Raw genomic sequence first — 14,196 nt, 5'->3', positions numbered from 1 at the left:
GGATGGTACCGCAGAGAAGGGAGTAGTATTAGTAGTGGATATATGAGTACTTGGTTCTGAATGAACAATCATAACTTCTTCTGCAAGATTCGATGCTAATAAATTTGGTACCGCAATATTAGTATCTTTATTTGACTGTTCTGGTTCTTCAATGAAATCTGGAAGTAGCTTCCTCCAATTCATCTCTTGGACAACAGTAGTCTCCCCCGGAAGAGAAGAATTGGATATCGATGAGGAAAAATACATCTCATGTTCAGAGAATGTTACATCCATAGTGACAAACGATTTACGAGTAGGTGGGTGATAACACTTGTACCCTTTCTGATGAGGAAAATAACCGACAAACACACACTTCAAAGCACACGGATCTAGCTTTGTACGTTGATGTTTAGGAATGTGAACAAATACTACACATCCAAACACTCTAGGTACCAAAGTCAACTGAGAAGGTATAGACACATATTGAGAAAGTTTCTCTAGTGGTGTTTTGAAATCCAACACTTTACTTGGGACACGATTAATTAAATAAACTGCAGATGTTATAGCGTTCTCCCAGTAAGTTGGTTGCATACTAGCACCAATGAGACTTGCACGTGTCACTTCAAGTAACTGACGATTTTTCCGTTCAGCTACACCATTCTGTTGAGGGGTATGTGGACACGTGGTTTCATGAATAATACCATGTTCTTGAAAATATTTTCTTAACTCATGATTAACAAATTCACCGCCGTTATCCGAACGAAGAATCTTAACCGTAGTAGAAAATTGTGTTTGTATCATCTTATGAAAAATTTGAAAGCATTCTTGTACGTCATTTTTGTGTTTCATAAGATATAACCATGTCATACGGGTACAATCATCAACGAATATTAGAAACCAACGATAACCAGATACTGTAGATACCGGAGCAGGCCCCCAAACATCAGAATGAACTAACTCAAAGGGTAACAAAGTTTTATTTTTACTAGAGTAATAAGAAGCACGATGGCTTTTTGCTAAAATGCAAGTCTCACAATTAAAATTTGAAATATCACAACCCGAAAATAGACGAGGAAATAAATATTGTAAGTAACCAAATGAAGCATGACCTAACCGCTTGTGCCATAACCAAATCTGATCTTCCTTAACATGAGATGACCCTGTTACTGCTAACCCTTTTCTGATGCAGACATCATCCACATAATACAACCCCTTTCTCTTAGTACCACGCCCAAATATCTCCTTGCTGTTGAGATCCTGAAGTAGACAAAAACGAGGATACATTAATACTAAACAATTTAATTGCTCGGTCACTTGTGCCACAGACAAAAGATTATTAGATAATGAAGGAACCAGTAATGTGTGCTCAAGTGACAACGAGGGTGTTAAATTAACAGTTTCGGATTTTGTAACGGGTACAGATACACCATTAGCATTATCAATATGAGAACAGTGAGGTGCACCAGGATTAAATAATATATTAGCATCATAGGTCATGTGATCCGTAGCTCCAGAATCAATGACCCAGCCAGGATCCTTTGAAGCATCAGAGGAGAGAAGAGCGAAACTACTTGATTGTTGTATCAATTTTGGATCAAGAAGAGAGACACCAGAAACCGATGGTTGTGTATCAGAAACAGAATTCACTTCTGGATATAATTGATGTGGTGTTGTTGCAAGAGCTGCTTTTCCTCCACCCTTCTTATTTTTCCCTTCTCGTTTCCGTTCATTGTAACTGTCCCACCAGTCTGGATATCCGTTCTTCTTAAAGCAATTTTCAATTACATGCTTAGTACTACCACAATGTTTGCATCCTCCTGACGGAGCAGTAGGTAAAGATGGCCCTGAAAGTTTAGCAACCATAGCCATATTAGTATCAACATTTAGCATCGTGTTTCGGCGTTGCTCTTCACCCCTAACAATTGCAAAAGCCGAATCTAAATTCGGAAATGGATCTGTACGAAGAATATCACTTCGAACACGATCATAGACATCATCGAGGCCTGCAAGAAATACATAAACTCTATCTTCCCCAATTTCCTTCTGTCGAGCAAGAACAACATCAGGTTGTGTAAATTGAATTGGTTTACGGTAATCCAATTCATCCCAGATAGCACGTAAATCAGCAAAATATGTTGATACAAGTTTACCAGTCTGTCTCATCTGCATAGATTTACGTGTTAAATTGTAAATTACTGACCGGTCTGTTCCTTCAAAATAAGTCCGAGAAACAACTTCCCAAATGGCCTTAGCTGTTGGTAAACGAATAAATAAACTCATCACATCTGGTTCCATAGCACCAATAAGCCATCCTTTAACAATTGCATTTTCCATACACCATTTATCATAAATAGGATCTTGTATTTGAGGTTCAACATTTCTTCCATTAATATAACCTAGTTTACCTCGTCCAGCGATAAACGTCTCAACCACTTGTGACCAAAGTGAATAATTGATACCATTCAATTTTACACCATAAGGAATAGACATAGGCTCACTAGTATAGATAGACGATTGTCCGGTGGTCATAATCTGAGAACCAGACGGAACTGTCATTGACATATCTGATGAACCAGACATCTTATAATGTAGGAAGTATATAATATATATTGATAATAATAAAAGATGATTTATAATCAATATATAACACAACTAGCCTTAATAGTAGAGATAATGGATGACAAACACTGTCAACGACACCAAAAGAAATTGAAGATGCCAAAAAAAACTTCGTACCTAATCAAGATTAAAACAACCTAGATCCAGAAATACTCTAGATCTGGACACAACCAAACCTTGATGTTATGATAGCAAAAGTGACCGTCGGTGATGTATTCTCCGATAGTCAACGTAGCGGAAGCGTAAAATTTTTAAATAACCTGCACTGATGCCATGTTTAATAGAGCAAGATTGATTTTGAATGATACTTTATTCATCTCATATGAGGAGTATATATAATGTTACATGATAGACAAGAATAGAAATAGAGATTAGGTATATGTTAACAATTTCCGAATACTGGTAACTATATATTTACAGATAATACTATTTCCTATATAATAATATTATTTCCTATGTAATAATATTCTTTCCTATATGATAATATTGGGTGATTCACGTTTCCATGATTCACGCCAACAGTTTGTTCCAGTACCATATCCTTTTACAGCCGTATTCAACGGTTCATTAAATGTAATCCAGTGCTTTACCATGTCCCCGAAGTTCTCAAAGCAAGTTTCAGCAAAGTTTTTTTTTTGCATTAATAAGCTGGGAAAGGGCCCAGACCCAAGGACAACAAGCTACAAAAGCACAAGCAAAAAACAAAAAAACCACAAAGTACTAGGTACTAATGCCAACATTTTCTCAATCGAATTCTACCATTCCTATCATCTTTGAGGATATTACTTAGCTCCATAAATCAAATGTTCAAAAGTAATAAATCAAATCAAGTTGGACAAACCATGTAAAAAAATGGACCTTGTAGAATAATCGTCGTATTAAAAGTTTTGTCGAAATCAAAATTATCAAATCTACAAATTTTAATGCCCAGGCAATGGGATTGGTGTAATAAAAATAATAATATTTTTTCAGAAATACCCTTGAGGATAATGGAAATTGTAGGTTCACAAAAAGTTTGACAAACTTTATGTTGAATGATGGGTCAAATTTCTTTTGAAAATTTGACTGAATTTAGACTATTATTTTTATGGACCTTTCATTCTTTAAGAGTCAAGATCCAGTCAAATTTTAAAAGGAAACTTGCCATCATTTAGGAATAAATTTTGTCAAATTATTATGTGAACCTAACATTACAAAATAACGAAAGATTTATTATTAGGAGCTTACACAATTTCAGGACATATCCATCCTCCTTTTGTTTGAAGATAATCAGGGAGATCCCAGTGATATAATGTTACGCTGGCTTCCATACCTGTACATAAAAGCATTAAAGTATCTGTACATAAAAGCATTAAAGTATTGTAAGTACATAAATTTTAATTTAAAGTATTTAAAGTTACAAAAGATTTTGACAAAAGATAGTTCCTAGCTGATGTGGCGGTTGTGGTTTGAAACTTTGACCAAATCTAGACCTTCGAGAGATGAATATCACAACCGCCACATCAGCTGAGAACTTTCTTTTGTCAAAATCCTTTGTAATTGTAGCATCTCCCTTATTGTTTTAAAATCAAGATTTTTATTTTTCAAATTAGATTTTCTTTTACACAAAGATTTTCTTCTTCTTTTTCTTTCCGATTTCATATTAAATCGGGCTTACTCCATTGTGAGACCAGTCTCCCTTCTAAGTTCAAACCGAGAGATCATGCATGTGAGAATAGTCCCACATCGGGCAATCTAACAACTAAGAATATGATGTCTAGGTTCCCTCCATTGCCAATTTGTTTGAATTGGATGGCCACAAACTTAACATGGTGTCAACTGGACCAACACGTGATAGGTTTACAAAAGTCACACGTGCTCCACGTCAACCATGAAAGAGAAAAATACACGTCTTAGGCTCAAAGAATGTCACACTTTGAGGAGGCGTGTGAGGATAATTGAGTGCTCCAACAACTAAGAATGATGTTTAGGTCCTCTCACTCATTGGAAATTGGTTTTGAGTTAGATGATAAGAAATTTAGCAATACATAACCCATTGATCCCGGCGAAGAAGCTGTACGAGTCTGCAGAAAACCTACCAGCCCCTTACACCTTCCGGCAGCTGCAGCAGACTATTTAATTTATCTCCTTCCTTCATTTCAAACTTTTTTTCATCTTTCAATCCTTTCACCATATTATACAAGTTCCTAAGTCATTCCTCATGGTGATTTGATCCTCAGTTAAACTACATCTACACCATTCACTTCATCTATTACATTACCAACTTCATCAAATTCGTCCACAAAAGTAGGATTGTTAGCAAAGCAACACCGAAGTTCAAGTTCTTTTAAAGAAAGTGGAAACCTCAAGAAAAAATGATAAAAGACAGAAATAGGATAGGGGCAGAGAGAGAAGACGATGATGCTTGAAACGATTTGACGAATTTGAGAGCTTGATAAAAGATGGGGTAAGCGAGTTCCAAATCTGATTTGAGAAGGAACACGAAAAGAACAAATGATCAAGAGTCTCTTCTTCATGGTTACAAAGAGCACACCTATTTGGGAAGATGAAACCTCTTCGCTTAAGAGTATCAAGAGTAGGAAGAGCTTGGAGACACAAAGCCCATAGAACAAAAGAGATCTTCGGAGGAATGATGTTATTCCATATATTCTTACTCGGAAAGTCTCTCTGGATGTTGGCTTTGTTCTTGGTTGAGAAGAAATTTAAATGATGGTGATAAAAAGAGGAGACGGAAAACTCACCATTTTTGCTTGGAGTCCACGATCTGGTGGGAGAAGTTTGAGTATCCATAAGAGAGGTACTAGAGAGTTTAAGCAGCAGGTCTGTTGCCTTCATTGCTTCTGCTGCGGAACAGGTTCTTGAAAGATTTAAATCCCAATTATGAGAAGAGAAGTTACCGTTTATCACTTCTTCGACAGAGGCATCTTTAGTCTTAGAGAATTTCCAAATACTTTTGAAATCATCTTTTAGCGGAGTTGATCCTGCCCAAGCATCCTCCCAAAATGAAGTTTTTGATCCTCTGTTAATAGTAACACATGTACCTGCTTTAACTGACTTAGAGAAGGCTTGAATTTGTTTCCATGGACCACCCACTTTATGCACACTCATCTCTTTTGGAAACCACCACTTTTTGTTGCCCTTATATTTCTCCCTAATCATATTTGTCCAAAGAGCGTCCGGCTCATTCCCGGACCTCCAAGTCCATTTGGCCAAAAGAGATAAGTTAGCTTCTTTTAATCTTCTTATTCCGAGGCCTCCATGGCAAAGAGGCTTTGTAATCTTGTGCCAAGAAACCCAATGAAGCTTCCTTTTAGAATTAGAATCACCCCATAAAAAATCTCTGAAGATTTTTTCGATCTTTTTCGCTACCTTGCCGGGAATTAAGAAGATAGAAAGTAAGTAAAGCGGCATAGCTGAAAGAATAGAGTTTATGAGGACGATTCTACCGCTTTTGGAAAGAAATCTCCGCTTCCAAGGAGCAAGCTTCTTCGCAATTCGTTCAAGGACTTAGTCGACTCAAATACTCTCCCAAAGTCGCTTGATAGGATAAAATTCTTGAGATATGGAGTTCCTTATGCTATAATTTGGAGCTTATGGGAAGAGAGAAACACAAGGATCTTCGAAGAAAAATGTAAATCGGTAGAAAATCTTATAATTTCGATCAAAGCTCTCCTTTTTTACTGGTCTACAAACCAAGAATGGAAGTCCTCCACCACCTTTTCAGAATTAGTTTTTAGCTGGGATGCTCTAATTAGCATGTAATCTTTTTCTTTTTTTCTTGTTTTCTCTTTGTAGTTGCAACCTTTGCAATTGATGAAATCTATTTTACCCTCTTCAAAAAAAAAAAAAGACGATGATGCTGGAGAGAAGAGGGTGATAATGTAATGAGAAGATAGGAAAAATGATGAAGATGGAAAAGAGTTGGATGATAAAGAAGCACTTGAGGATGGTTAAAATATGAAAGAAAAGAAACAGAATGGGGTTGTACATTTGAAAACTTTTAAGTTTTTTTGTGATGGCTTGAAGGGTGTAAGTTCAACTACCATTTGAAAAATGACACCTTCCTTCCACGGACCAAGTTCGGGAACGAGAAAAAAAATGTTTGATCCAAAATAATTAGGCGCATGGTAAGAAGACCACAATAATAATGATATCCTTATTTCTTCCAAAATAATATACAGAGGTGCTAAGAACTGCTTGACCAGTTGGTTGTAAATCTAATCTAAAAATTCAGAATTAAGTTACATGTTCGATTTATAGTGCAAAGTAATGATTCTTGGAATTTATGCCATCACTTCGTGGAGAAATTCTTATGAGTTTTTAAATGAGAAGGAAAACAAATTCTTTGTCTTTCTTACTAAAGTAATCTAAAGAGATCATATTTTTGTCTGCTCTTACATAAAAGATGCTTCATCTTCCTCATTGATTTGAAGTTCATCTTAAAAGTTGATTCTGATTTGTTACTTTTTTGTAAATATGATGTTATTTTATGGTTAAATTTTATATTTGAGTTTTGTAAGTTTCTCTTTTTGTAATGTCATTGGAATTTGGTTTCTTATCTACAGTTCACTTTCTCTTTCCAAGATGAAATTTGGGTGGTCGGACTTATCTGAAGATAAATGGGACACGACCTTAAAAACAATTCGTTACATTTTTTATAATATAATATATATATATATATATATATATATATATATATATATATATATATATATATATATACGATTATACAAAAATGATATAGAGACGAAGAAATGTGAGCGAAATATTTGAAAATGGGCACTAAGGACAGTGATGATTTTTTCTTTTTCTCGTGATGGATTTTCACTCTGAATCTAGACCATCACTTTGGGTAAACTTTTTTCGACTCCCCTATTTCTGCTCACTCCCCTACTTCTGCTCATATTTGTATATAAAGAGAACCTAACCTTTATCTTTTAGAGCTTTAAGTAGGTTCCTGTAGTAATCAATTCCCTTGACATTGGGTTCTGTTCCAACACCGTCTGCAAACATAACATTGAAATGGACTCATATATAATTTAGCGAAGTAATGAGTATAAAAGAGTATGTCTCATTCTGAAAGATTTTAGCAAAAAAATGAAGAAGGAATTTGAATATGTACCAGGAAATATACGTGGCCATGATATAGAAAAACGGTAAGCTTCAAACCCAAGTTGGTGCATAAGGTCAACATCTTCCTGCGTTATAAAAAATTGAGTATATTTTAAGATTGGAAATGCTAAGTATATACAAAAGATTTTTGACAAAATCATAAACTTAATGACTTACACGAATAAAAGAAAGATCCAAATTAAAGTCAAACTTTAAAAAAAAACTTTGTCTTTCAATAAAAGTGAATCATTAAATCAAAGCTTTTGTCGTTGCAGCACTTCCCAAGAGAAAGATAATGGGATCGTAAGTCAAGGATATTTGTTCCACCCAAGATGATATTTTCTTTAAAAAGACATGATTTTCTCTTGTGCTATTCTGACTCATTGACCTATTTCTTTTTTTATTATAAGTACTCCACTTAAAAGAGTCCCTCAAAGATAATCTGAGAAGAATCAAACTGTTACTTTGTATTTGTGATATTGATCCGCGGAAACATCTGCATTGCTTCCATCGCTTATGTTTCCTATAGAAAATCATGACATCAGTAGTTTAAATACATTCAAAAGTGCAGTTTGTCACCTTCACCGTTGACAACATAGTAACTAAAACTTACTCAAGTCAATATTTTTGGATGAAAAAATATCGATCATTTGGAGATTTCTCCAAGAACAAAACTCCATACCTATAGTCTTAGAGCATCTCCAATGCAAAACTCAAAAAAAAAACTCTAATTAGCTTATGTGTTGAGTTCCAATTGAGATTCTCTTTCCTATGTGGCTAACTTGAGTGTCTTTAATTCAAGTCCTTCTCCAATGCAACACTCTAAAAAACTCTAATAGATACACATGTCACACATACATTTAATAGGAAAAAGTGTTTGAGAAAGAAAATCTTTCTATTGGTCAAAATATTAAATTTGATGACTAGGACACTTAAGACTCTCAAAAGAGATCTCAAAAATAGAGTTTCTAGTTGAGACATCTTAAAACTTAATGCTTCCACATCATCTTAAGATCTCAATTGAGTTTTGCATTGGAGAAGTTTTTTCTCAAAAAAAACTCTAAAGTCCTAAGTGGCACTTAAGATTTTAAGATTGAGTCTTGCATTGGAGATGCAGTGCAACACTCAACTTACAAAACTCAATTTGACACATAAGACTACTTGAGTTTTTGACAAAAAACACTCTCCAATGCAACACTCAAACAGAGTCTCAATATGATGTGGCAACAATAAATATTGAGATACTCAAAAGAAAACTCAATTGTTGAGTTTTCTTTTGAGTATCTCAACATTTATTGTTGTATCTCAATTGGTCGACGTCAACATTTTATATATTAAAATAAGAACCAAAAGTAAATCTAAAGTAAATGTTGAGTTTTTTTGAGTGTTGCATTGGAGATGAATTTTGAATTGAGTATCTCAATAGTGTAACCTAGGAAAGAGAAACTCAACTCATACTTGACACATTGGATTAATTGAGTTTTTGTTGAGTGTTGCATTGGAGATGCTCTTAGGCATGGGCTGGTAAAAGCAGACACAATATCGATAACTGCTAAAGCTGGTGGTGCCACTAAAATACTTTGATTCAACAATAAAGCCACTAGCCCACAACATTTTGAGTATGTGTGCCATACACGAACAAATTTTTTGTTTGGAGTGTACAAATAAAATTATATTAGGATATAATTTAGTTTTTGTTGAGCCAAATAACTTTCAACCTCCGACAAACTAAGAAGTCTACAATTGATTAAGATAGTATGTGTCAAATTCCTAAACATATGCTTATGTATGTGTGTGTGGACATACCAGGTACATCTGCAAAAGTATCCCAAATACCATCCTGCCTTCCTTCGTCGCTGGTAGCCCCTTCAACCTAAAAAACAAGAACAAAATTCAGTTCTAATCTCTAACCAAACATCGATTAAAGAAAAGAACGAAATATTCTTACCTGATAATTCGAAGTACCAACACCAAAGATAAATCCTGGTGGAAATTTTTGTCGAGAGAATGGTCTGAACTCCATATATTGATCTGTTTTGAGAATTCAAGCAGAGGTGATTAGTTTGTCTGCGGTGTTAAGTCGGATTTGTTACTATTTATAGTAATATTTTCTATGACAAATTTATCTGCATTTGGCTAGAACGTGGCGTAAATAATATGTATAACTAGAGATTGTGGGTGCATTAAATAAACATTTAAAACTAGTCAACGCTAGAAGCCTAGAACACCGGGTCTTTGTCGACAATTTAATTATTGAGACATGGATATATGATATGATAAACCGCATCTTGTATTCTTTTTTTTTTTTTTTTTTTGTTGACAAAAGGAAAAAACTAAAATTACAAATTCAGATCCCACATCATATTTTCTCTCGACTTCCATTCCCGCCTGATCTTGTGTTTCCTTCCCCACTTCGCCAATGCATCCGCCATAGCATTTGTTATCCTTGGTGTGTAGAGGAACTGTATCTGTTCGAATTTGGTGCAAAGTGCTAGAATCTGTTTCATGTGGTGACGGGATTGCCAGTTGATTACCTTATTAGCGTTGTAGATATGGTTGATCAAGTTGTTGTTGTCGCTTTCAATTATAATATGGGTTAGATTAAGGTCTACCACCCATAGGATTGCTTTCAGTATAGGTATGCTTTCGCATTCCTCCGCTGTCTGTCCCCTCACTGGTTCTGCCAGGGCTTTAATCAATTTTCCGTCTGCATCTTGAATGATACACCCTATACCTGCCCGGTCAGAGAGTTTGCTGAACGAAGCATCAGTATTGATTTTGAGGAAAGGTTGTGGTGGGGGGTTCCAGTGTGGCTGAATTACTCTGGTCGTGGGTTGTCGTGCTCCTGTCAAACTAATGTCATAACATTTAATTTTTCGAATCGCTTGCATTGGCGAGATGTCCTTCTTTCCGAAACTCTTTTCGCATCTTACTTTCCAGATATACCACATTATGTTGGCGAATCTAGCCGCTGTTGAATCATCCAGTGACTGCCATTGCATAATCCACTCTAGCACCGAGACCATGCCATCCGTTCTGACGTTGTAATGGAACCAAACAGCTCTTGCAAAGTTGCAGTGTAGTAGAACATGGGTTATTGACTCTTGTTGCTCGCAGAACACGCAGCTATAGTTGTTGCCTATGTATTTCCCTATTTTGTCTTTGACTGGGAGGCTGTTTGTGCAGCACTTCCATAGGAAGAGTTTTATCCTGGGTATCGATTTGAGATTCCAGATGAACGACCACTCAACTGTTGCTGGATCTCTTGTACCAAGGCTCAGATGCCCGTACATCGATTTAATGGTGAACTTGCCTGAATTTGTCAGAGTCCACACCATTTCATCTTCAGCCGATGGATGGAGATTTATGCTGAGGATGGCTCTGCAGATCTCGTCATTAAAGTATAAAGGCAACAGTTCCTCCTTCCATTTATGGTTCGAGATCAATTGTGCCACCTTGTTGAATGGACAATTGCTGTGGTTTGGTATGGGTGGTTTATGATCTGGGATCCAGAAGTCTTCCCATATGTTTATCTCTGTGCCTTTGTTGACATCCCAGAATATAAGATGCTTCAATTTACCGATGGGTTCCGCTATCGACTTCCAAACCCATGAATGGTTTTGCCGTGGTTGAGTGGGTTTGGCCGTTTTGGGGAAGTATTTGGCTTTAAGTAGCTGAGCCCAGGGCGCCTTAGGATCTTTGAGGAGACGCCACCCCAGTTTGCATAGAAAAGCTTCGTTGTCGGTAAGCAGGTTTCGCAGACCTAGACCCCCGCATTTCCGCGGCCTACAGATGGCAGCCCAGTTGATGGTATGAATTGCTTTTGTTTTTCCCCACCAGAATGACCGTTGGATGGTCTCTATGCGATTGCTAATGCCTTTGGGTATGGCGAAGCATTGCATCTGATATCGGGGAACCGCCGCGGTAATAGTCGAGATGACTACCGTGCGACCTGCTTGGGAGAGGAGATTAGTTTGCCATTTCGAAAGTTTATTCTGGATTTGGTCAATCAGAGGCTCAAAGGCTTGTTTTTTCTTGGCCCCAATGAATAATTTGGTACCCAGATATTTGTCTAGTGAAGAGGCTTGGTGGACTTTGAGGGATTTGGTGATTAGACGTTTGAATTTGGGGTGGGTATTTTTTGAAAAGAATATAGTGGATTTGTTATAGTTGATAATTTGGCCTGATTCTGATCCGAATAAGGTGAGGATGTTGATGAGGTTTGTGATGTTATCCAGGGTGTTTATCCCAAAAATAATACAGTCGTCAGCAAACAGAAGGTGATTAATGGTGAGTGAGGACCTGGTTAGGGAGAAACCAGTGAACCTGTAAGGGCTGTCGGGGGAATCTAGTAAGCGACTCAGGCCTTCCATGGCTAGAGCGAACAGGAAGGGGGATAGTGGGTCTCCTTGTCTCAAACCTCTAGACACGTTGAAAGACGACCCAGGTCTCCCATTGAGTAATACCGCCATCGAGGAAGTCGAAATACATGTATGAATCATGTTAATCCAATGTTGATTATACCCCAGTGAAGCCATGATGTCTTCCAGATAATTCCACTCGACCCGATCAAAAGCTTTAGACATATCGAGCTTCAGGCCAAAGAAGCCTTTAGCTCCCCGTTTGTTCTTGAAGGAATGTGAGATTTCTTGGCTCATGATGATATTATCGGTTATCTGTCTTCCTGGAACGTACGCCGCTTGAAAGGGAGAAATAATCTCTGGGAGAGTCAGTTTCAAACGATTTGCCCGGATTTTGGTAATGATTTTGTACGTTGTGTTCAGGAGGCTGATGGGTCTGAAGTCAGCAGTTGATTGTGGGGTCTTGGTTTTGGGGATGAGACATATATGGGTGTTATTTGTGGAGGGCGGGAGGCAGGCAGAAAGAAAGAAAGATCGGACCATCTGGATAACATCTGTCTTGACTGTATCCCAGCTGGATTGGTAGAAGAACGGAGGATAGCCGTCCGGTCCGGGGGCTGCTTCAGGTTTGAGAGAAAAGGTGGCTGCACGTATTTCTTCTTCTAGTGGAACCGCTGAGAGGGTTGTGTTTTGCACAGCTGAAATCTGGGTTGTGAACAGGCGTTTTATTTGGCTTGTGGGGTTATCGGTCATCGTGGTGGAGATCTTCTTGATATTGAACGTGAAAAGATTAAAGATCTCGGGAATTTCCGTACACCAGGAGTTATCTTCTCTCTTAATAGACGAGATGTGGTTTTTCCGATTTCTGGTGATGGCCTTGGCATGGAAGAACTTAGTATTTCTATCACCCAGTTGTACATGTGCCACTCTTGATTTTTCTTTCCATATGCTCTCCTGAAGATTATAAGCCTCTTCTAATTGGGAGGTTAGCTGAAGAAGGGATTCTTGGTTATGTGTGGACTGAATTAAAGTCGTAAGGTGTTTGATATTCTGTTCAACATGACCAAAGACTGTCTTGTTCCATAGAGAGAGTTTACGAGCGAGCTGGTTGAGCTTTTGTTGGATGTATTGATGGTGTGTGTTCCAGTTCTCGAAAATGAAATTTTGGCATTCGGGGTGGGACATCCAAGTTCTAATGAATTTGAATGGTTTGGAGCTCTGGGGTGGGGGGGGGGGGGGGGGGGGGGGGTTGGTTGACAGAAGGATAGGTAGGTGGTCAGAGCCTACACCCTGGAGGTGCCTAATGCGGGAACAGGGAAGTGATGAAAGCCAAGACATATTCGCTAAAGCTCTATCCAGGCGCTCTTGAATCAAGGAACCCTGAAAAGTGGTCAAACCCATGCCCCATCTTGTATTCAGTCGGGTGTTTTAATTCCTTTATACTATACCAAGTCCAATTTTTTCTTTTTTTGAGAATACCAAGTCCGGTTTGTTACTTGTAATATCTTCTACAATTTTATTTGCACGTCGGTAGAACATGGAATACAAATATAAGTCTCCGTTTGATACATGGGAAAACATTTCGATGTGAAAACACTTTCTTACCCGTGAGAAAGAAAATCAAGTTTTTCTAATCTACCGTTTATCTTTTAGTGTTTGGTAAGTGCTACAAAAAATAATGAAAAGTTCTATCCACACTCAGCTTTACTACTATCGGCATTTTTTTTAACACAAAAAGGGTGCCCATAGCAATAAAAAAAGTTGCCTTTAGAATTTCCCAAGTCTCACCCTCTACGTGTTCGTCCATTTTGCGAAGATCATCTCAAAATTAAAGTGGACAACAATCTTCCCCAATCTATCCCCTTCGACATTCTAATTTAAGGTTCATGTGAAGCAAGAAAAACCTTGCAAATAGGGTTCATTGGAAACAAATCTTTACCAATAAATCGCAGTCCTTGTAATTAGGGATTTATGGGAACCAAAACCGAAATCTTGTGATTAGGGTTCATAGGAAGAAAATCGAATTATTAGTCTTCAAAATGGATCCAGTGGACATGAGTAGTGGTCTAATGGTTGCAGAGAAAGAGAGTATTAGAGAGAAGGGGAGATAGGCGTATGAGGGAAG

General features: G+C 37.4%; 1 protein-coding gene across 1 annotated transcript; it reads right to left on the bottom strand.

Moving 5' to 3' along the window:
* Positions 1-3,821: 3,821 nt before the first annotated feature.
* On the bottom strand, positions 3,822-9,733 carry LOC147539505 (beta-glucosidase 25-like). Its single transcript, XM_086643132.1, has 6 exons — positions 9,659-9,733; positions 9,517-9,583; positions 8,175-8,233; positions 7,721-7,796; positions 7,527-7,601; positions 3,822-3,910 (listed from the first exon to the last, which is right to left on the bottom strand). Exons 1-6 carry the CDS (start codon positions 9,731-9,733, stop codon positions 3,822-3,824), a joined length of 441 nt encoding a protein of 146 aa, XP_086499258.1.
* Between the last annotated feature and the right edge of the window lie 4,463 nt (positions 9,734-14,196).

The sequence above is a fragment of the Eschscholzia californica genome, unplaced genomic scaffold (assembly GCF_041429995.1).
Source record: "Eschscholzia californica isolate CP2 unplaced genomic scaffold, dmEscCali1.0.p SCAF_5, whole genome shotgun sequence".
Taxonomy (NCBI): domain Eukaryota; kingdom Viridiplantae; phylum Streptophyta; class Magnoliopsida; order Ranunculales; family Papaveraceae; genus Eschscholzia; species Eschscholzia californica.
This window is presented reverse-complemented; position numbering and strand designations above follow the sequence as displayed.